Source organism: Camarhynchus parvulus, chromosome 7 (assembly GCF_901933205.1).
Source record: "Camarhynchus parvulus chromosome 7, STF_HiC, whole genome shotgun sequence".
Lineage (NCBI taxonomy): Eukaryota > Metazoa > Chordata > Aves > Passeriformes > Thraupidae > Camarhynchus > Camarhynchus parvulus.
In genome coordinates, this window is record NC_044577.1 from 875505 (window position 1) to 897975 (window position 22471).

The 22471-nt window shown below is 48.0% G+C and overlaps 3 protein-coding genes and 2 pseudogenes across 3 annotated transcripts; all 5 read left to right on the forward strand.

Moving 5' to 3' along the window:
- The first annotated feature begins 2005 nt into the window (after positions 1-2005).
- On the forward strand, positions 2006-8285 carry LOC115905536 (UDP-glucuronosyltransferase 1-6-like). Its single transcript, XM_030951907.1, has 2 exons — positions 2006-2857; positions 8064-8285. The coding sequence occupies exons 1-2, from the start codon at positions 2006-2008 to the stop codon at positions 8283-8285; spliced, it is 1074 nt and encodes a 357-aa protein (XP_030807767.1).
- A 912-nt stretch (positions 8286-9197) lies between these two features.
- Positions 9198-10082, forward strand: LOC115905537 (annotated as a pseudogene).
- Positions 10083-12991: 2909 nt separating this feature from the next.
- LOC115905538 (UDP-glucuronosyltransferase 1-1-like) lies at positions 12992-15037 on the forward strand. Its single transcript, XM_030951908.1, has 2 exons — positions 12992-13843; positions 14990-15037. The coding sequence occupies exons 1-2, from the start codon at positions 12992-12994 to the stop codon at positions 15035-15037; spliced, it is 900 nt and encodes a 299-aa protein (XP_030807768.1).
- Positions 15038-15247: 210 nt separating this feature from the next.
- On the forward strand, positions 15248-16676 carry LOC115905539 (UDP-glucuronosyltransferase 1-6-like). Its single transcript, XM_030951909.1, has 2 exons — positions 15248-16108; positions 16665-16676. Exons 1-2 carry the CDS (start codon positions 15251-15253, stop codon positions 16674-16676), a joined length of 870 nt encoding a protein of 289 aa, XP_030807769.1. The 5' UTR covers positions 15248-15250.
- Positions 16677-18105: 1429 nt separating this feature from the next.
- On the forward strand, positions 18106-22142 carry LOC115905540 (annotated as a pseudogene).
- The last annotated feature ends 329 nt before the right edge of the window (positions 22143-22471 follow it).

The window sequence follows — 22471 nt, forward strand, 5'->3', positions numbered from 1 at the left end:
TTCATGGATATACTAGGTGGGTTTGGGATCTCCTGCCATGAGTTTATTAAAGGAATTTGGGATCTCCAGTCATGGATTTATTCCAGGGTTTTGGGGATCGCCTGTCATGGGTTCATTAGAGGGGCTTGGGCATCTGTGGTCATGAATTTATTAGAGGGATTTGGGATCTCCTTTCATAAATTTATTCTAGCAGTTTTGGCATCTCTGACCTTATTTATGAGAGGGATTGGACATCTCCTGCAATGGATTTATTGGTGGGGCTTGGGGATCTCTTTCATGGATTTATAAGAAGTAGTTTGGGATCTCCAGTCATGGATTTATTCCATCCTTGGCCTGCGTGTAGTAGCTACCCTAATAATTCCCTCCTGAGTATTCCCTACTCATTCCTGAGCCTGGCATGGCCCAGCCTGCATCTGACAGAATCATCCAGCTTGGAAAAGACCTCCAGGATCACCCAGTCCCAGCCTCATGCCAGCACTGCCATGGTCACCCCTAGGCCACGTCCTCAAGTGCCACATCCAGGCTCCTCCTGGACACTTCAGAGATGGCGACTCCACCACCTCCCTGGGCAAATTATTCCATTGCTTAACCATTCTTCCAGTGAGTTTTTTTTCTCCTAATACCTGTAACTGTGTGCCTGAGGTCACAGGGAACGTGTTCTGTGGCCAGCTCGCTCCCTGAGACTCATGGGCAGTCACGCGAGAGGCCGTCCCCTAATGCGACCTCCGGCCGCGTTTCGGGGTGTCCCCAGCAGGCTGCAATGGATCCACATAGCTCAGTCCTGCTCGGCACAGCCTGTCCGCCTGTTCGAGTTCCCAAGCAGCTCCTAGCTGCAGGCAACCTGTAGGAGCATCAGGGGGCAGCACGGTTGGGACGGATGTAGATGAGAGATTTTTGAAGCCAGGTCGTGGAACCAGCGGTTTATTGCAAAGGGTCGGGGTGCAGGGCTCTGCTGGGAGCTGCCAGCTGCAGCTCGGAGCAGGCCCGAGAGAAGAGAGGGGTAGAGAGGATGAGAGGGTAAGAGTGTAAAAGGGTAAGAGAGCAAAAGGGCAAGAGAGCGAGGTTCCCGTTACAATACAATAAATCTTCTTCTGTGTTGAATATTCTAATTCTCACTAACCAATCTAGTACAATATACAAATCTTATAGCATTTCCATGCAGCCTATAAGAATCATTACATTACCATACTGTGTTACATTTTAAACCCTAAAAACTACTCTTTGGACTCCTTCTGCCAAGCTAGTAGGGTCTGCTCTGACCCTTGGACCTGTCTGCAAGCAGAGGGTATTGTTTCATCAGAAGGGGATTACTTCAGCAGATAACCATTGTTTACATTTTGTTCTTCAAGCCTCTCAGCTTGTCCAAAGGAAAAATCCTAAAGAAAAGATTTTTCATAAAAGATGTCTGTGACGGTCAGCTGTGGCGCCGGTGACACAGCAGTACCCAATACGAGGGACTGAGGTGAAGGAATAGACAGGGATCACTTGTGTGAGTTCCAGAAAGGTTTATGTCCCCAGAGGAGTCAGGGACAAGTGACAATAACTCAGGGCAAAAAACTGCTTTTGAGGAGGGGAGGGAATAAGGGGACGACACAACATTTTACCACTAGGAAGGCATTACCTTCATGGGTAATGTCAACAAGGGGGAAGAGCCAACCTTGCAATCCAGTCTTGCTTCGAGGAAGGGATGAAGGCCAAAGTGGAACACAAGGCACAACAAAGATGAGGAGTCCTGAGGGATCCCAGTAGCACGTTGAGGAGCTCATGGAACATCGAGGAACTCCAGTGACTCAGCATTGAAGAGGTCACCAAATCTTGGCTTTCCAAGTAAGGAGGGAAAAGGCAAAATAAACTACCCACAATGCAAAGCAGTGAATCATTAACAATGGGATGATCAAAAGGGCAGAGTGCAACAACTCCAGCCATCAGTGGCTTTCCAAAGCATCTTCAGACTACAACCTGCAGAAGAAATCTCATCCACAGCCCCTACTGCGACCACAGCGACATGGCTTTGAGTCTTTGCTGTGCCTGGATTTCCATCCTCCTCCTCCTCCTGCCCAGCCTCTCACACGGAGGGAAGCTCCTGGTGGTGCCCATGGTGGGAAGCCACTGGCTGAGCATGCAGGAAGTGGTGGAGAAGCTGAGCGAGAGAGGACACGAGGTGGTGGTGCTGGTTCCCGAGGTGAGCTGGCAGATGGAGACCACGCAGGCCTACAAGGTGGTCACGCACCCAGTGAGCCAGACCCTGGAGGAACTGGATAACTCCTTCCAGGAATACGTGGCTGTGCACCTGACGCAGAAGCCTTTCCCCCTCAATGCCCTGGCCATGTACAATACCTCAGTGCATGTTTTCAACAGCTTCTTTGGTCAGTGCAAGGACCTGTTCCGCAGCCAGGAGACCCTGAGGTTCCTCAACCAAAGCGGCTTTGATGCCCTCCTGACGGATCCGGCCTTCATGTGTGGAACCATCCTTGCCCACCATCTTTCTCTTCCCTTTGTGTTCTTCATGAGGGGATTCCCTTGCAACCTGCACTTTGCAGCCCCACAGTGCTCAAGCCCTCTGTCCTACGTCCCAAGACTCTTCAGCTTCAACTCAGACCACATGACTTTTTTCCAGAGGGTGGAAAACACCCTGATTTCCCTCCTGGAGCTTGATTACTGCAACGGTTTTTATGGGGAAGCACTTAAGCTTTCCTCAGAAGTTCTTCAGAGGGATGTGTCCCTGATGGACCTGGTGAACTCCGCTGCCATTTGGATCCTGCGGTTTGACTTTGTGTTCGAGTACGTCAGGCCAGTGATGCCCAACATGGTCTTTGTGGGGGGGATCAACTGTGCGAAGAAGAAACCACTGCCTAAGGTAATGTTCCTTTGCCTAAAATTGTACATTTCCCAATGAAAAGTCATCATGTTGTTTCAGGAAGTTTATCGGTATTGTTTATTATTTTTAAATTTTCTGGTAATGATTTAATTCAGGCAGGTTTGAGTAATTGTTTCCCATAGGCTGAAATCAAACAACCTTGACAGAGACTTACTTGAATTAATGAGCGTTTTGTAACAAACCAAACAAAAAGGGATTTCATTAGCCAGATGGAAATTACTGTCCTCAGTGAATGTGTCTTAACCACCAACCAGATCCAGTTTTGATTTCATTTTAATGGCATCTGACATCTATTTCTTTTATCTGATCAAAAATGCAAAAGTCCTCTTTTGTTTTTAACTCCAGGCTCAGCAGCATCAGCTGATTCACTTTAGTTGTATTTTCATGACAATTCATTTCCAAACTGGCTGTCTCTGTTAGGTTTCCCCCCTGGGGGAGGGAAATATCAATGTCAGGTTGAAATGGCAAGAAATAATCTTACAGTCGTGGATTGGGTGAAAAACACTTGAATGCAGAACTCAGAAAAGTTCTCATACCTTGACATCTGCTTTTGCTAGCATTGTTCTGCAGGGTCTTAAAGCTAATCTGAAAACCTAAATCTATTGTGATAGTCAACATGCAATCTCTACAATGGTAAAAACTGGACATTTCTATCCAGGCACATAGCAGGACACAAATCTCTTTCCTAGGAAATTGCTCCCTCACTTCTGAATTGTGGTCACGCAATATCTCTGCACAATGTCTGTGAGCTGGAGGGGTGGGATTTTTCTTTCCTCTTTCAGATTTCTTTGATGCTCTTTGACAGGCTGATGGAGAGCCCTTTAAACTTGATAAACAAGGCAAAGAATAATATTCTTAACAAGAATATTCGGATAAAATTGTATCTAAGACATTCTATCACCTCAGGGCCCAGGAGAGTTGGTGCTGGTTTGAGATTTAAGAGGCAAATTCTTGCTGGTTCCACAATATAAGTTTTAACATTTATATCCTAAAGGTCTCTGAGCTACAAGGAGTTTGTAACTTTGCTGCAAGGGTAGAGACATCCTGCCCTCATTGTATCCCTGCCAGTGCCTGTCTTCACACTCCTGTCAGGTGAAAATCATAGCTTCCACATCTGGAGAAATCTTATATTGGCCTTTTTCAGCCAACTGCTGTTGCCATTGAAAATCCAATTGAGTCCAGACTAAAAAATACACCAAGCAGCAACTTTGAAGTTAATATGGTCAGCTCCTGTCACAGCAGCTACAATGAATTCTTTGCATCCAGATTTCCTGCATTGAATGACAAATATTTGTAAATCCCTTCAGTGTTCTGCTTTCAGTCTGTGCCGTCTCCTTCCTCTCCTGCACTGGGCCTCTCCAGAAATTGGTTTTCCATGTCTAAGGGTGGTTCCTTCATGTCCAGAGTGACAGGGTGGAGCTACTCAGGGCAGCCCCAGCACCCTTTGGGTTTCATGAGACAAATGCCTTTGCCTCAGGCTGTAAGGAGTTGTTTCTCCCAGCTGAGGACGCTGGGAGTCCCAGCAGCATTTATAAAAAAAGTGGGAAAATGTTGTGCTGGTGGCACACATCACAAGGACTCCTTCCTTAGCACCCTGAAAAAGGCTTTGCTCTGGCATTGCTTTCCCTTGCACAAAGAGAAAACCTTCCTGCAGTGGGATTAGTGGGAGGTGTCACACCTTCTCCTCAATTTTGTCTTGCTCACGATACATGACAAGGGTTTTCAAGACAGCAGCCAAAGACAAAAATGCCTTCTTTGTGTCCCTGTGCCGGCCTCCTTTCCCTTTGTTTGCCCTGAATCCATCCATTAGTTCACTTTTTGATGTAGTGCCAGGAGGAAGAAGCCAGTGGGAATCGTTCTCCTCAGATTTGGGCTTGCCTGGTACATGCTGGTGGCTGTGACATCTTTGTAAGAGGTGCAGGTTTGGCTGCTTCCAGGGGCTGGAATTCAACCTGAGCCTTTTGTCCTCAGGAATGGAGTTGTATCCATTCTGCTGGGTGTATTTTTATTATTTTCTCACCGTGTATGTACCAGGTCAATGGTTTGAACCACTATTATTGTTACAACATGACATCCCTGCTCTTGGTGTCACAGACTCAGTGCTGACAGTGAGTTTGAAGCTTAAACATTAACAGAAAGTACAAATGTTTCTGTAAGGACACGGCTTCCCTTGCCTTCCACAAACACAGGCAAAATCACAGTCTAATCACACCCGTATTGGGAAGTTAAATATTGATTTCTGCAGCCAATAAATAGCTAAGCCCCAAAGGAAATCCTCTTCCAGTTCCATCCTCCCCTTTTCTTCCAAATTATTGAATGAGGTTTCAAGCTGTCCTGGGTATGGATATCTCCTGTAAATTTCCATTTGGCCTTTTGTGGACCAACCTTCCTGTGTTCATTTGGCAGCCCTGTCTGAGGTTATGGCCTGTCTTCTGTTCATCTCCTTGCTCTGAGCTGTTTGAAAATTCCTATCAAGTTTATCCATGCTGTAAACTACCCAGATGGGATGAGCGTGGGTGATGGAGCTGCTGCTCCTTTTGGAGGGCAGGTTCTCAGCAAAGTGCAAGATTTCCCAGCAGGCTTGGGAAGGAACCTGCAGAAACCTGCATGGGGAGAAAAAATCCAACATGATTTTAAAGCCCAGAATGCCCTGGAGAAGGAAATTGTTCCTCATATTCACCTGCTCATAGGCTTTAAGGAGAAGTTATCACCAGCATTAAACCCCAGCAATTTATAACCCAGAAGAACTTGGACACAGAGTTGAGGTCATGAACTGACCCCTCTCTGGCCGTGAACGATTCCTGACTTTGTGCACTCGAGAGGTGTTGTTGGTCTTTGTTATCTGGGGTACAAGGGTAGAATGCTCTTTTGCAACTTCATTTTATGCCTGATAGGAGAAGGGGTTAGCTGAAAGTTCTATGGAGAGATGAGGAAAGATTTTCTGCTGGCTGCTTATCTTCCAAAAAAATGCAAATTTGCTTTAAGTGTATCAGTTGTTTTGGGGGATCCCCGGGGAGTCCCTGTGGGGCCCCCTGAGCTGGATGTTCACAGGCAGGCAAGGAGACTCCACACGACTCCTGAGGGTGCTCATTAGATGAGGGTTTATTGGGGGTCCCAGCCCCTTGGAGCAGCATGGTTCCTGAGAGAGAAGAGGGGAAGGGGGAGGGAGGGGGAGAGAGGGAGAGCCTGGGGAGAAAAGGGCCAAGGGAGTTTCTCATCACCCCCAACAGTTTAACAGGCAGATTCAAAGTGGGCGCAGAATAAGACTTGGGCTGATGGGATTACAGATCCATGATACTTCAGGGGAGGATCATGGCCTTGGAATAAACCGTACATTTTCAAGGGGTGAGAAATAGCATACCATTTAAATAAAATGTAACACCTCAATTCACCCTTTTTTTGTTAGAAAGAAAAGATAAAGGGAAATATGATGATTAACAATTAAAAAATGGAGCAGTGATTACACAGTTTCACAGCATAAAAATAAATACAATTGCAGTGAGGATTAGGTTTTAAACAGTCTATTTGACTTGATGTTTGCTTTTGTTGGTAGGCAGCAAAAATAAAATGAGCATTTAAATGTAATAAACGGGTTATGTTGGTCCGTATTGTAAATTTTAAACAAATTTAAAGCATGTGCGAGTGCTTAAAGGGCTTCAGCCTTTGACATTAAGCTCATATGAGAGTTTTGGATTGGCCTTTTCAGTGTGCCTGGCCCAATGGTGTCTGACTTATTCCAACTGGCTTTTCGGACCAGCACAGCCCCCAGTTTTAGGCTGAGGTGCCGACTTCTGCTCCCCCTCTCAGGGAAGGGAATCACCTGGAGCCCCCCGGACTCCAGGCAGGTTTGTGGCCTCAGATTCTCACGCTTGGATCTGAGATTTACTGCTGCTTTCATCTTCCAACTGGTTTAACCCAGAAGACCCCTGGTTTTAGGTTGTTAAAAGGGAAACAAAAAGAAAAAAAGAAATTTGGCTTCAGGTACTACTTATACTCAGGGAGCATCCACCACAAAAACTGTCAGAATACTTTCCCAGACACCATTTTGGGTTATCAGACACCCTCAGAACCTACTGAGGACAGCATAAATCCAACAGCAGTTTTGATTCAGCAGTGCAATACTATCTGAACACTCACTATTAAAGAAACAATCGAAAACTGCTTCTCCTTGGATCTACCCTTGTGACCTGACAGGCCCCTGCTTTCTAAAACTGAAAAAAATTTGTTTTCAGGACAATTTGTAATATGAACACACATTTAAAGTAGAAAGGCACAATTGTAGAAACTACTTCATGGGGACGGGAGGGAAATGGAGAGAAGGCAGGTATTGGGTCAGAATGATAAAAAGGTTAGAGGGTTTTAGGATAAAAGTTCTAGCTGAGGAGCTGTTTTCAGCTGGAACAAGTGGATAGGGATTGGGAACTGGGGAGGTTACTGGGAGCCAGGGCCTCTGCCAAAGAAAAGCCTTTTTGGGGTACCCTGTGCCTTTGAGTGATCTGCTCCCGGTGAACTACCCAAAATAAGGAAAAAAGGGGTATGGATTGCAGAGAAGGATATTATCCTTTTCTGGGAATAACAGGGGAAGGAGATCATAAAGTAGAATTTTCAATTCAACGAAATATACAAGGCTGTTAAAACTGGTATTACAAAATTATTTTAACTTTGGGTTTTGGTTACTAAGGTTTTTCTCCAATTCTATCTCCTACCTGGTTGGATTTGGAAGGTGGGAAGTGGGAACTAGGAGCTGGAAGGGGCGTTGGTTCATGAGAGACAGGGAAGGGGCAGAGCACGGGAGAGAAAAAGCGGGAAGAAAGGGATTTTGGGGAGGAGAAGTAGAAGATGGTGTGGTCGTGGTTCTGTTGGATCTCCAGGCCTTGCAAGCACAGCACACACTGCGGTAGCCCTGTTGAGGCTTAGCCGTGTGGCTGCTGTGCCGGGCTCAGCAGGACAGAGTGAATTCCCAGGGGTTTGTTAAGGGGAAGGCGGGTTAGGGATGGAGTTAGGGGGAAGGAGCAGCGAGGGGGGGAGAGAGTAAGACCGAGGAAGGAGGTGACAAAACTGACGACAGCAGTTTTGGGGGATGCGGAGCTCGGGCAAAGCTGCATACTGCTTCCTGCTGGTCTGGTGGCTCCGCCGCGGACACTGGTGGGCTTTGGTTCCTCCTTTCGCCGCTGCTGTGGTGCAGGGTCGGGCTCGGCGCTCCGCACGGCCCGCCCGCTCTGCGAGGCCCTCCCCCGCCGCCTTCGGGCCGGGGACGGCGGGCTCAGATCTGCCGCCACCGAGGCGGCTCCCGGCGAACAGCGGCGGCTCCGAGCAGCCGCATGGCGGCCACGTGGCGCTGGGGAGCCGGCAGCTCCCAGCGGCGATATTAAAAGCTGCGATGGAGGGATGGCGGTGCGCTGTCTAGCGGGGGCTCTGCCGGTGGTGCCGAGGCCGGCGCCGGGCCGCTCGGCTGATGGTGGAGGGGCCCGCCCGGAGCCGCGACTGCGGCCCTGCACGGGCACTCCGCCATGCCGGAGGCGGTGCTGAAGCGTGTCCCGCGGGGTTCTCCGCTGTGCTGGCGGGGCCATGGAGGTCCATTTTCTTCTTAGGGTTGTCGGTGGTCGGACGGCACGTTGGAAGCCATTTGTTGCGGTTCGTTTGGAGGGATCCACAGAGTCCCTGCGGGGCCGCCTAAGCTGGATGTTCGCAGGCAGGCAAGGAGACTCCACACAGCTTCTGAGGGTGCTCATTAGATGAGGGTTTATTGGGGGTCCTAGCCCCCCATGGGAGCAGCATGGTTCCTGAGGGAGAAGAGGGGGAGAGAGGGAGAGCCTGGGGAGAAAAGGGCCAAGGGAGTTTCTCATCACCCCCAACAGTTTAACAGGGAGATTCAAAGTGTGCACGGAATAGGACTTGGGCCAGTGGGATTACAGCTACAGGATACTTCAGGGGAGGATCAAGGGGTTGGAATAAACTGCGCATTTTCAAAGGGTTAGACACGGCCTACCATTTAAATAAAATGTAACACCACAGACCTTGGGCATGGTGGGCTGGTGGCAAGAAGTGCCACAAAGCCGAGGTCCTGCTGAGGGAAGAAGGTGGCATGGAGCCAATCACCTCAGCTTGGGGTGTGTGAAGGTGACACACTTTCTTGAAAGTCCCAATGTGCCTTGAACCCGCCCTAATCATTGATTGCTTTCTGTGACCTTGGTGCAAAGGTCTGATGACACAAAATGGGAGGAGACTCAAAAGGGCAGAGGTGGAGCACAGCTACAATAGCTGGCAGAGCACTCCTGGCCTCTCTGGTGCCAGGCTTCCACTCTGCAGGGCTCACACCATGCTGGTGGCGCTGCTTGTACCCTTCCTGTGCCTCCTGAGCCCGGCTGCCGCTGGGAGGCTGCTGGTGATCCCCATGGAGGGCAGCCACTGGCTCAGCATGAAAAAAGTGCTGATGGAGCTGAGCAAGAAAGGGCACCAAATCGTGGTCATCGCACCGGACAACAAAATCCTGATCGATTCCTCGGATATCTACGAACTGAAAACCTACTCTGTGCCATTGATGAAGGAGGATGTGGAAGAACATGTACGCTCCTTCACTGCCAAAGCTTTCAGCCAAGAGCCTTTCCTGGTGAGATTCTGGAAGCTTTTGCAGGAGTACCGGCAGAGTGGAACCCTTTTTCATGCTTCGTGCAAGTCCTTGCTGCACAACCAAGAGCTGTTGAAGTACATTGGAGAGGGTCACTTTGATGCCCTACTCACAGATCCTGTGTCACCCTGTGGGCAGATCATTGCCCTGCACTTCTCCATCCCCAGTGTTTTCTTCCTGCGGCTGGTTCCGTGTGCCTTGGAGGTTCACGCGGCTCAGGGCCCGGACCCGCCGTCCTACGTCCCACGCATGTTCTCGGAAAACAGCGACCACATGGCCTTCTCCCAGAGGGTCAAGAACTTCCTGATTGCCCTTTCCGAGTCCTTCATCTGCAATATTGCCTATACTCCCTTTGAGGAGCTGGCCTCAGAGTTCCTCCAAAAACCCATGACAATGACGGAGATTTTAAGTCACGGATCCATCTGGCTGAGGAGAATCGACTTTGTCTTTGAGTATCCCATGCCTGTCATGCCCAACATGGTTTTCATTGGAGGCATCCACTGTGGAGAGAAGAAGAAGCCCTTATCTCAGGTCAGTGGCTGCTTGGGAGAGGTTGGACCTGCATGGTCCAAGTGAGGTGTTTGAGAGGGATGAATATTACCTCTCTCTTGGAGGGAGACTATTTACAAGAGCCTGAGGTGTTGGCACAAGGCAGTGAGTTTAAGCTGCCAGAGGAAAGGATTAGACAGGATATTGGGAAGAAATTCTTCCCTGTCATGATGGTGAGGTCCTGGCACAAGTTGCTCAGAAAAGCTGTGGCTGCTTGACCCCTGGAAGTGTCCGTCCGTGTCCAGATTGGACAGGGCTTGGAGCGACCTGGGATAGTGGAAGGTGTCCCTGCCCATGGCATGGGGTGGAAGGGGATGAGCTTTAAGGTCCCTTCCAACAGAAACCATCCGAGCATTCTAGAAAGACCAGCTCCCTCTTTCAAATTCTTGTTTTCTGTCGTGCGTTTATTACAGGAATTTGGGATATCCTGCCATGGTTTTATTGGAAAGGTTTTGGGATCTCCGGCACGGATTTATTAGAGAGGTTTGAGGCTCTCTTTTCATGGGTTTCTTAGAGGGGTTTGGTGATCTCTTTCTGGATTTGTTAGAAGTGTTTGGGGTTCTATTTTCATGGATATACTAGGTGGGTTTGGGATCTCCTGCCATGAGTTTATTAAAGGAATTTGGGATCTCCAGTCATGGATTTATTCCAGGGTTTTGGGGATCGCCTGTCATGGGTTCATTAGAGGGGCTTGGGCATCTGTGGTCATGAATTTATTAGAGGGATTTGGGATCTCCTTTCATAAATTTATTCTAGCAGTTTTGGCATCTCTGACCTGATTTATGAGAGGGATTGGACATCTCCTGCAATGGATTTATTGGTGGGGCTTGGGGATCTCTTTTCATGGATTTATAAGAGGTAGTCTGGGATCTCCAGTCATGGATTTATTCCAGCCTTGGCCAGCATGTTGTAGCTACCCTAATAATTCCCTCCTGAGTATTCCCTACTCATTCCTGAGCCTGGCATGGCCCAGCCTGCACCTGACAGAATCATCCAGCTTGGAAAAGACCTCCAGGATCACCCAGTCCCAGCCTCACGCCAGCACTGCCATGGTCACCCCTAGGCCACGTCCTCAAGTGCCACATCCAGGCTCCTCCTGGACACTTCAGAGATGGCGACTCCACCACCTCCCTGGGCAAATTATTCCATTGCTTAACCTTTCTTCCAGTGAGCTTTTTGTTTCCTAATACCCACTTTGAACCTCCGCTGGCACAACTTGGGGCCATCTCCTGTCATCGTTTCCCTTGGGACACAGCAAGACAGCGCGATCCCACCCCAGGTCCCGTTCAGGGAGACGTAGAGCATGACAAGGTCCCCCCTGAGCCTCCTTTTCTCCATAAACACCCCCAGTTCCCTCAGCTCAGGAGAGTTTTTAACCCCTTCTCCAGCTCTGTTACCTGTCCCTGGACAGGGCTGCCCCCAGATTTGTGCCTTTTCACCCGAATCCAGCCTTCCCACTGTCCCTTTGCTCAGGTGTCATCAGGGAGCGACTTTGATCTCATACTGCCTTGAACCCAGCAAATTCCAGAATTCCTGGCTGGTATAATTGGGATAACCAGGCCAACTGAGGGAGCCTCTGACCAGCTGACAAACACTGAGGTACAGATTAACTTCAGCAGTCCTGGGATTGCCTTTGCACCCATGCCTCACGCTGAAGGTTTGGATGGAAAATCCATCCTGCAGGAGGAGGGGAGGGGTGGGCAGGGCATTTCCCTGCCAGCCCTCTCCTTATCCTACTTCAGCAAACAGCTGGGTCCCATCACAAAATACAGAAATTAACTTTTCTTTGATAGAAAGTTCTCTTTTCTAAACTGGTCAGCTTCCCAAGCCCCAGTTCCAAGTGTGCTTTATAACAATCTGACCATATTTGATACTTGTTACTATGCTGTTTTTCCTTTGCGGTTTATAATAGAAGATTCAGTGAGTGTTTTAGTCTCTTTTACCTCAGAGCTTCTCCCCCCCTACTCTGACGCTCAAAAATTTGGTTTTCTGGAAAGCCATCCTGAGATAAAACTGCCGCCTTCCCAGTAGAAATAAAGATATGGGTAAAACAGGAAAAATAAATAAATAATGGTGGTATGAGGAGAACAATGTGCAGTTCATTGTGGTGTATTGACCGTGGCATGAAGGGAGAGGAGAGAACTTGTCTGCTGAGGGATAGAGGCTGCATGGCTCTGAATATCCTGGGGTGCAATATTTTTAATTTTGCCATCAGTGGCAATGCCGTGAGGCTGGAGAAATCACCTCTGTGCTGAAGCTGCTCCTGTGCTGAGTCAGGTCTGACACCTGAGCCTTCAGAGGTTGCTAAAACTCATTTAGTGCTGGTCTGAATCCTGGTGGGCAGCCAGCCAGGGCCACCTGCCAGGCTGGGAAACAACTCTGTAAAGTGAGAGCGTGGGCTGTACAGAGAGAGGCCAGCCCCTGTCAGCACCTCTTTGTGCTGTCCCTGGCACTGAGGAGATTCCTGCCATCTCAGAAGAGCCCTGAGCCTTGTCCTGAGGGTCTCCTGCTCCATCCCTGGAGGAATCACCTGAGCATCTGTGTCTCCAACTCGGAGAGGCTCCTTTTCATTTGTTACTGTGGGCTTGGGGGTTGCTCACACCAATGTCGCTCCCTGGCTCCTGGCCAAGGTGGAACACAAGACACAGCAAAGATGAGGAGTCCTGAGGGATCCCAGTAGCACGTTGAGGAGCTCATGGAACATCGAGGAACTCCAGTGACTCAGCATTGAAGAGGTCACCAAATCTTGGCTTTACAAGTAAGGAGGGAAAAGGCAAAATAAACTACCCACAATGCAAAGCAGTGAATCATTAACAATGGGATGATCCAAAGGGCAGAGTGCAACAACTCCAGCCATCAGTTGCTTTCCAAAGCATCTTCAGGCTACAACCTGCAGGAGAAATCTCTTCTGTGGTCCCTATTCCAACCACAGCGACATGGCTTTGAGTCTTTGCTGTGCCTGGATTTCCATCCTCCTCCTCCTCCTGCCCAGCCTCTCACACGGAGGGAAGCTCCTGGTGGTGCCCATGGTGGGAAGCCACTGGCTGAGCATGCAGGAAGTGGTGGAGAAGCTGAGCGAGAGAGGACACGAGGTGGTGGTGCTGGTTCCCGAGGTGAGCTGGCAGATGGAGACCACGCAGGCCTACAAGGTGGTCACGTACCCGGTGAGCCAGACCCTGGAAGAGCTGGATAACTCCTTCCAGGAATGCCTTGCCGTGCACCTGACGCAGAATCCTTTCCCCCTCAATGCCCTGGCCATGTACAATGCCTCAGTGCATACTTACAGCAAATTCTTTGGTCAGTGCAAGGACCTGTTCCACAGCCAGGAGACCCTGAGGTTCCTCAACCAAAGCGGATTTGATGCCCTCCTGACAGATCCTATCTTCATGTGTGGAACCATCCTCGCCCACCATCTTTCTCTTCCCTTTGTGTTCTTCATGAGGGGATTCCCTTGCGACCTGCACTTTGCAGCCCCACAGTCTCCAAGCCCTCTGTCCTACGTCCCAAGACTCTTCAGCTTCAACTCAGACCGCATGACTTTTTTCCAGAGGGTGGAAAACACCCTGATTTCCCTCCTGGAGCTTGATTACTGCAACGTTTACTATGCAGAAGCGCTTAAGCTTTCCTCAGAAGTTCTTCAGAGGGATGTGTCCCTGATGGACCTGGTGAACTCCGCTGCCATTTGGATCCTGCGGTTTGACTTTGTGTTCGAGTACGTCAGGCCAGTGATGCCCAACATGGTCTTTGTGGGGGGGATCAACTGTGCGAAGAAGAAACCACTGCCTAAGGTAATGTTCCTTTGCCTACAAATTGTACATTTCCCAATGAAAAGTCATTCTGTTGTTCTAGCAAGTTTATTGTCACTATTGTTTGTTATTTTTAAAATTTCTGGTAATGATTTAATTCATGCAGTTTTGAGTAGTTGTTTCCCATAGGCTGAAATCAAACAACCTTGATAGGGACTTACTTGAATTGATGAAGGTTTTGTGACAAACCAAACCAAATGGATTTCATCAGCCATATGGAAATTACTGTCCTCAGTGAATGTGTCTTAACCACCAACCAGATCTAGTTTTTATTTCATTTTAATGGCATCTGGCATGTATTTCTTTTATCTGATGAAAAACCCAAAAGACATCCTTTCTTTCTAACTAAAGGCTCAGAAGCATCAGTTGATTCACTTTAGTCGTATTTTCGTTCACAACTTTGTTTTCCATGTCTAAGGGTGGTTCCTCCATGTCCAGAGTGACAGGGTGGAGCTACTCAGGGCAGCCCCAGTACCCTTTGGGTTTCATGAGACAAATGCCTTTGCCTCAGGCTGTCAGGATTTGTTTCTCCCAGCTGAGGACGCTGGGAGTCCCATCATCATTTATAAAAAAAGTGGGAAAACGTTGTGCTGGTGGCGGCTTCTCATCACAAGGACTCCTTCCTTAGCACCCTGCAAAAGGCTTTGCTCTGGCATTGCTTTCCTTGCACAAAGAGAAAACCTTCCTGCAGTGGGATTAGTGGGAGGTGTCACACCTTCTCCTCAATTTTGTCTTGCTCACAATACATGACAAGGGTTTTCAAGGCAGCAACCAAAGACCGAAACACCTTCTTTGTGTCCCTGTGCCAGCCTCCTTTCCTTTTGTTTGCCCTGAATCCATCCATTAGTTCACTTTTTGGTGTAGTGTCAGGAGGAAGAAGCCAATGGGGATCGTTCTGCTGAGATTTGGGCTTGCCTGGTAGATCCTGGTGGCTGTGACACCTTTGTAAGTGGTGCAGGTTTGGCTGCTCCAGGGACTGGGAATTCAACCTGAGCCTCGTGGTCTCAGGAATGGAGTTGCATCCATTCTGCTGAGTGTATTTTTATTATTTTCTCGCTGTGTATTCACCAGGTCAAGGGTTTTAACCACGATTATTGTTAAACATGCCATCCTTGCTCTTGGTGTCAGAGACTTAGTGCTGACAGTGTCTTAGTGCTGACAGAGTTTGAAGCTTAAACATTAACAGAAAGTACAAACGTTTCTCTCAGGACATGGCTTCCCTTCCCTTCCACAAAGACAGGCAAAATCACAGTCTAATCACACCCATATTGGGAAGTTAAATATTAATTTCTGCAGCCAATAAATTCCCTGCTTACTCTGCATGGACCGTCATATAAAGGAGTGGGTGGATCCCTGCGGAGCAGAACCCTTTGGATCACTCCCACAAAAATGGCTCTCTTTTACCGAGGCCCCTGGCTACTTCTCGTCCTGACGCTGTCTTTAATCCTGGCTGAAGGTGGAAAGATCCTGGTGGTGCCTCAGGATGGAAGTCACTGGCTCAGCATGCGCCCAGTAGTGGAGCAACTGGGGCAAAAGGGACACGAGGTTGTTGTGCTTGTACCCTCCACCAGTCTGTATATGAAGTCAGAGGAGCCTCAGAATTACACAGTGCAAGCCTATCCAATCCCTTACACAGAGGAATACTTGGGGGAAGTGCTCAAGGCCTTTGTTCATGCTCATTTTATTGAACAGTCTGTTTGGAATGTTGTTCTGACCTCGTATCAAAGCGTGATAGAAATCTCCTCGGTCTTCTTCACCAACTGTAAGAGCCTTCTGCAGAACGAGGAGCTGATGCAGTACCTGCAAGAGAGCAAATTCGACTTGATTTTCACAGATCCCATCCTGATGTGTGGGCCCCTGGTGGCTGAGTATCTTGCCCTTCCTTCTGTCTACTTCCTGCGGGGCTTTCCCTGTGGAATGGATTCTGCTGCTATGCAGTGCCCAAGTCCTACTTCCTATGTCCCCAGGCTATTCTTGGATAATTCAGACAGCATGACGTTTTCCCAGCGGGTGAAGAACGTGCTGGTTGATCTGCTGGAGCTCTTCTACTGTAAGCCCATCTATGATAACTTTGAAGAGCTTGCGTATGAGGTTTTCAAAAAGAAAGTGACAGTGACAGAACTCCTGAGCCGGGGATCCTTCTGGCTGATGAGATACGATTTTGTCTTTGAGTTCCCGAGGCCAGTGATGCCAAACATGGCTTTTATTGGAGGCATTAACTGTGTTCAGAAGAAAAAACTGTCTCAGGTACAAAATTTTCTTTTGTTTTTATATGGAAAAGGCAAAGTATAAATGTATTGTAGAATGGCAGAATGGTTTGGGTTGAAAGGGACCTTAAAGATTACCTCATTCCATCCCCCTGCCACCCTGGGCAAGGGATGTGACTGCCATCCTTACATCAAACTCTGACTGACAGCAGCTTGGTGTTCAAAGATTGAAATCCTGCATGATGCAGGAATGTTATTTCCAAATGCCCAGCATTGAGATTATATCACATCCTGACACAGCCTTATCAGACTTAATTAGAACAATTTAAATTATATGTAGCTTTTATGCAAATGAGAGTCTCTTTTGTTGACCTGAAGAACTTTGCTATCCTCCTCTCCCAGCTGTCTCGGGCACTGTCCATTTCTGTCCTCTCCTTTCATGCACAGTGAAGGTTATAGGAATGCAGGGTTTGCCTGTTTTCTCCCTCAGCCATCCTCTAGATTGATTCCGTTCCATCTGCCTTTATTGTCAAGGTGTCAATATCTAAGCCCCAAAAGAAATCCTCCTCCAGTTCTATCCTCCCCTTCTCGTCAAGATGATCGAATGAGGTTTTAAGCTGTCCTGGGTATCGGTATCTCCTGTAAATTTCCATTTGGTCTTTTGTGGACCAACCTTCCCATGTTCATTTGGCAGCCATGTCTGAGGTTATGGCCTGTCTTCTGTGCATCTCCTTGCTCTGAGCTGTTTGAAAATTCCCATGAAGTTAATCCATGCTGTAAACTACCAAGATGGGATGAGTGTGGGTGATGGAGCTGCTGCTCCTTTTGGAGGGCAGGTTCTCAGCAAAGTGCAAGATTTCCCAGCAGGCTTGGCAAGGAACCTGCAGAAACTGCATGGGGAAAAAACATCCAGCATGATTTTAAAGCCCAGAATGCCCTGGAGAATGAAATTGTTCCCTGTATTCACCTGCTTATAGGCTTTAAGGAGAGTTTATCACGAACGTTAAACCCCAGGAAATTATAACCCAGAAGAACTTGGACACAGAGTTGAGGTCATGAACTGACCCAACACTGGTCATGAACTGACCCCTCATTGGCCATGAACGATTAATGACTTTGTGCACTCAAGAGGTGTTGTTGGTCTTTGTTATCTGGGGTACAAGGGTGAAATGCTCTTTTGCAACTTCATTTTGTACTTGATAGGAGAAGGGGTTCGCTGAAAGTTCTGTGGATAGATGGGGAAAGATTTTCTGCTGGCTGCTTATCTTCCAAAAAAATGCAAGTGTGCATTACACAAAATTATTTTTTCTCAGGGGTGCCAGCTGTTTTTGTCTATTGAAAAAAAAGGAAAACCCACACCCCAGGTAGTGTTACATGGATTTCTCATATTAATCCTTACAGTAAGTTATGTTTCTGGGTACTAGTGGCATCAGTTTGATTAGGGAAGAAAATGCTTTTAGAAATGCTAAATTACCTCAGCCTGTGACAACTCTGTCAGCCTTCAGTGGCAGCGATGGAGAAGAGTCCTTTCCTGGCTCTCTTGATAGGCCAGGCCTCCCATGTGGGCTCAGCAGTGTTGCTGCCCACCCACTCTGTGGGTGCATTTTTTTATGGATTTTCCCTGCATTTTGCCATCAGACCTTGGGCGTGGTGGGCTGGTGGCAAGAAGTGCCACAAAGCCAGGGTCCTGCTGAGGGAAGAAGGTGGCATGGAGCCAATCACCTCAGCTTGGGGTGTGTGAAGGTGACACACTTTCTTGACTCACGCACCACCACATTTAAAGTCCAAACGTGCCCTGAACCCTTCCTGATCATTTATGGCTTTCTGTGACCTTGGTGCAAAGGTCTGATAACATGAAATTGGAGGAGAGTCAAAGGGGCAGAGGTGAGGCACGGCTACAATAGCTGGCAGAGCACTCCTGGGCTCTCTGGTGCCAGGCTTCCACTCTGTACAGTTCACACCATTCTGGTGGCACTGCTTCTGCCCTTCCTGTGCCTCCTGAGCCTGGCTCCTGCCTGGAGGCTGCTGGTGATCCCCATGGAGAGCAGCCACTGGCTCAGCATGAAAAACATGCTGATGGAGCTGAGCAAGAGAGGGCACCAAATCGTGGTCATCGCACCAGACAACAAAATCCTGATCGATTCCTCGGATGTCTATGAACTGAAAACCTACTCTGTGCCATTGATGACGGAAGACATGGAAGAACTGATACACTCCTTCAGTGCAAGAGTTTTTAGCCAAGAGCCTTTCCTGGTGAGATTCTGGAAGCGACTGGAAGATTACCGGAAGAGCGGGACTATGTTTCATGCTTCATGCAAGTCCTTCCTGCACAACCAAGAGCTGTTGAAATACATTGGAGAGGGTCACTTTGATGCCCTACTCACAGATCCTGTGTCACCCTGTGGGCAGATCATTGCCCTGCACTTCTCCATCCCCAGTGTTTTCTTCCTGCGGCTGGTTCCGTGTGCCTTGGAGGTTCGCGCGGCTCAGGGCCCGGACCCGCCATCCTATGTCCCACGCATGTTCTCGGAAAACAGCGACCACATGGCCTTCTCCCAGAGGGTCAAGAACTTCCTGATTGCCCTTTCCGAGTCCTTCATCTGCAATATTGCCTATACTCCGTTTGAGGAGCTGGCTTCAGAGTTCCTCCAAAAACCCATGACAATGACGGAGATTTTAAGTCACGGATCCATCTGGCTGAGGAGAATCGACTTTGTCTTTGAGTATCCCATGCCTGTCATGCCCAACATGGTTTTCATTGGAGGCATCCACTGTGGAGAGAAGAAGAAACCCTTGTCTCAGGTCAGAGGCTGGCAGCCTGGGAGAGGTCGTGACACACACCTGCATGGTCCAAGTGAGGTGTTTGAGAGGAATGTATCTTATGTCTTGGTGGGGGACTATTTACAAGAGCCTGAGGTGTTGGCACAAGGGCAGTGGCTTTAAGCTGCCAGAGGAAAGGACTAGAGGAAATATTGGGAAGAAGTTCTTCCCTGTGAGAGTGGGCAGGCCCCAGGTTGCCCAGAGAAGCTGTGGCTGCCTCACCCCTGGAAGTGTACATGGCCAGGTTGGACAGGGCTTGGAGCGACCTGGGTTAGTGGAAGGTGTTTCTGCCCATGTTGCGGGAAGTGGAATGGGATGCCCTTTAAGGTCCTTTTCAATCCAAACCATTCTGGGATTCTACCTAAGGATATTATTTCGTTTAGGACTTTCTGTACAGCCAATACACATAAAAACCAGGTCAGGACCAGAAGATGTGATTCTACCTCCTTTCTTTAGGTCTGCCCAACATGGGGATTTTGTTTGGTGATGGCATCACATGCTATACTGTGTTTAATTCCAGCTTAAATCAGGCACTGAAATTCTCAGGCAGGAATTAATGCCAGAATGGGCTGGTGGATTATAACAACTCTTCCAATAATTCTTTGCCTCACGTAGAAGGCAGGAGAATATTTCTTCAAGACCATTAGCTGCTTATTTAGTCAGAAAAATACCTCAGTGGGTCATGTGCAAGACCATCATGTTCTCTGTTATGTACCAGCAGTTTTTGAGTCAAAGGCTCATATTTTGTGGTCTAACAGTTTCCATGAAAACCAGCTGAAATCTCATCTGCTATTTTAGGACACATCCAGTTATGATGGGGAAATTTTGATGGTTGTTGCTGGGGAATCTGTGGTCTTAAAAGCCCTCGATTAGCTCGCTGGTGGTCAGGATATATATTAGCTTCTTGCTGTATGTGATGTGCATTGTTGCTTGCTTGTGCTGTCAGTGGAACAGTCTCATGTGAAGCCAGGGATTAAGTGGAAGAGGAATAAAGGAGAAGGGAACTCTCCTCAGCAGTGATGGATCTGTAGTTAGTGTCATGCTGCTCTTTCAGCAATACATCATTTGGTTTCCTAAAAGGTTCTGTCTTTGTGAACATTATTTAAAAAATCAATAAACTCTCCTTTCTTCTTCCCTTGAACTTTTTTCACTTGCCAGCCTTTCCAAAGCCCTTAGAATGGATTCTTCCAGCCTAGCACCACTCTTACTCTTCCCTCAAATTCACAGGCTTTTGTGAACATGAATGAGAGAAACTTCACAAGAAAAGAGATTTGCTTTTCACACCTTCCCCTGAGCCAACCTTCCCTACCCTCAGGCTTTGCTTCACTCCTCGAACTTCCCTAGTTCACCTTCATTGAGTTGTTTGTTTCTGTTGCTCTGCTTTTGTAAAAAAGTCTCTTTCAAATTGTTACCAAGCCACACTTTTATCAGGGCAGTGCTTTTTCCGGTCTCTTCTGTCCATCACAGCTGCTTAACAGTTCCTCAGGGACGAAGCCAGGCAGATCCTCTGGGAAAGCAGCAGGACATCCTGCCTGCAGGCAAAAGCATGGAGCAGCTCCAGCGTGGAACCAACTCTTCTCTGAGGGCAAGGCTCCCTCTCTTTTGCTTTGTTTTTTTTCCTCCTAGGGGTAAAGATCATAGTCCAGCAGCAATATTTATTGCAGAAATACTGATTATTCGCTCCTGATTTCTTCCTATCTCTCCCAAAAGGAGAAAATTATGGAGAGAGATAGATCAGGATGAGAACAAGGACTAGGGTGTGTGACAGCATCAACCCAGTGGTTTTCCTTTACAGATGCAAACCCTCTGCTTCTCCAGTGGATTAATTCCTACCTGGTGGTGTTCCTGGTTCCAGTGCTGAGCTATATGTAAATCCCAGAGCCTCTTCCTCAGGGTTTACAAAGATATTGTGCTGTATAGTGGTGCACACTTTTATAATTTTAAACATGAACTCACCAAGCATTTCAGAACAGCTGTAAAATCCTTCTCAAAAGGAATAAAAAGTATTTTAATATCTGGTTTCAGCAAGGCTGGTTACTTCCAAGTCCCAGCACTATTCTCAGGGTTTTATTTTGGCAAAGCCTGGTTTTATTTTCAATCTAGCGTCAATCAGCACAGATTGAGGCAGAAGGGAGTTCCACTTACCAAGCCCAGTTCCACTCAACTCAAATTCATTAATCACTTAAATGGTTCATCAATGCCTTCAATGGTTACCAGTGAATGGTTCTGCTGGAAAAGCCAGGTCGTTAAGGGAGAATGTTGGAATCTGGCAGGGAGCTGTGGCTGTATTTAAAAGCTGCTAGGTTGGGGCAGATGAGCAGAATTTGGATTTCTGGGAACATGGCTCCTGTGGGTAAATACAGCTCCTCAGCTTCAGCAGGGATTCTGCTTTTTCTGTCCTTGCTGTGCTCAGCTTGTGGTGGGAAGCTGCTGGTGATGCCCATGGATGAGAGTTACTGGCTCAGCCTGCGCCTGCTGGTGGTCGCCCTCAGCCAGAAAGGCCACCAAATTGTCACCATGCCACCAGAAGCAAACTTGGGCATGGAGGCATCTACATGTTACAGCTTCAAAAGGTATCCAGCGTGGTTATGCAGGGACGAGCTGAGAACACGTGTGCGCTCCCTTGGGAATGTTATAGGTGGATAATGAAATGATTGGCTCTCGCAATTTAGGGATAACTATTGTGTGAATATTAAGAAAAGCTTTAGTGATGTATAGTTATGTTATTGCAGTTTAGATGCCCTCTGTTCTCCCCATAGTTCCCTTTCCCCCCTGTGTTGTTGCCATCAGACAGCCTGGGCTGTCTAGGACAGGCACAAAGAAGCTGCACACGTGTCCCTTGCACGGGGCAGTTGGGAATGGCAAAGCTTGGTGCTTAGGGGGTGAGGCATGGCAACACCTGACCCTCAATCCAGTTACAGGAAAGCAGTCTGCACTGATAAATGGCAAAGAAGAGCTGACTGACAGACTTTGGGATGGGCCAGGGCTGGCTGATGTAACCCCCAGGGGTGTAAAAGATTGAGCACTTGTCTTGAAGATGAACCGGCCACATGGTATGCACGAGGGCAGTTCCCAGTGCTGCAGATTTTTCCTTATGTAGTCCTTTGTTGTATTTTTGTTAATGTTTAATAAACCTTTTTAAATTTTCAAAGTGAGCAGTTGTTTCTCACAGGAATGATCCTTTTGAAAGAAAACCTTTTCGTCAAAGAATTACTGCTGTCCTTAAAAAATTCCGGTTCACCTCCAACATCTAGGCCTCCTGCTGTGGTGGTCTGCTGTGCAACAAGGATCTGACACAGTATCTCCAAAGTTCTCGTGGATCCTCTTGTACCCTGTGGACAAATCCTGGCTCTGCATCTCTCAGTCCTGTTTTCTTTCTCCGGGGATTTCTTTGCAGTTTGGATTTGCAGGTTGTTCAGTGCCCAGATCTGCCTTCCTTCATCCCAAAAACACTCAGGGACAGCTCAGACCACATGGTGTTTACCCAGCATGTGGAAAACTCAGCTCTCAAGTTCATAGATTCCTTTCTTTGCCATTTTGCCTATTTCCCATTTAAACTTCGGGCCTCATATGTTCTTCACAG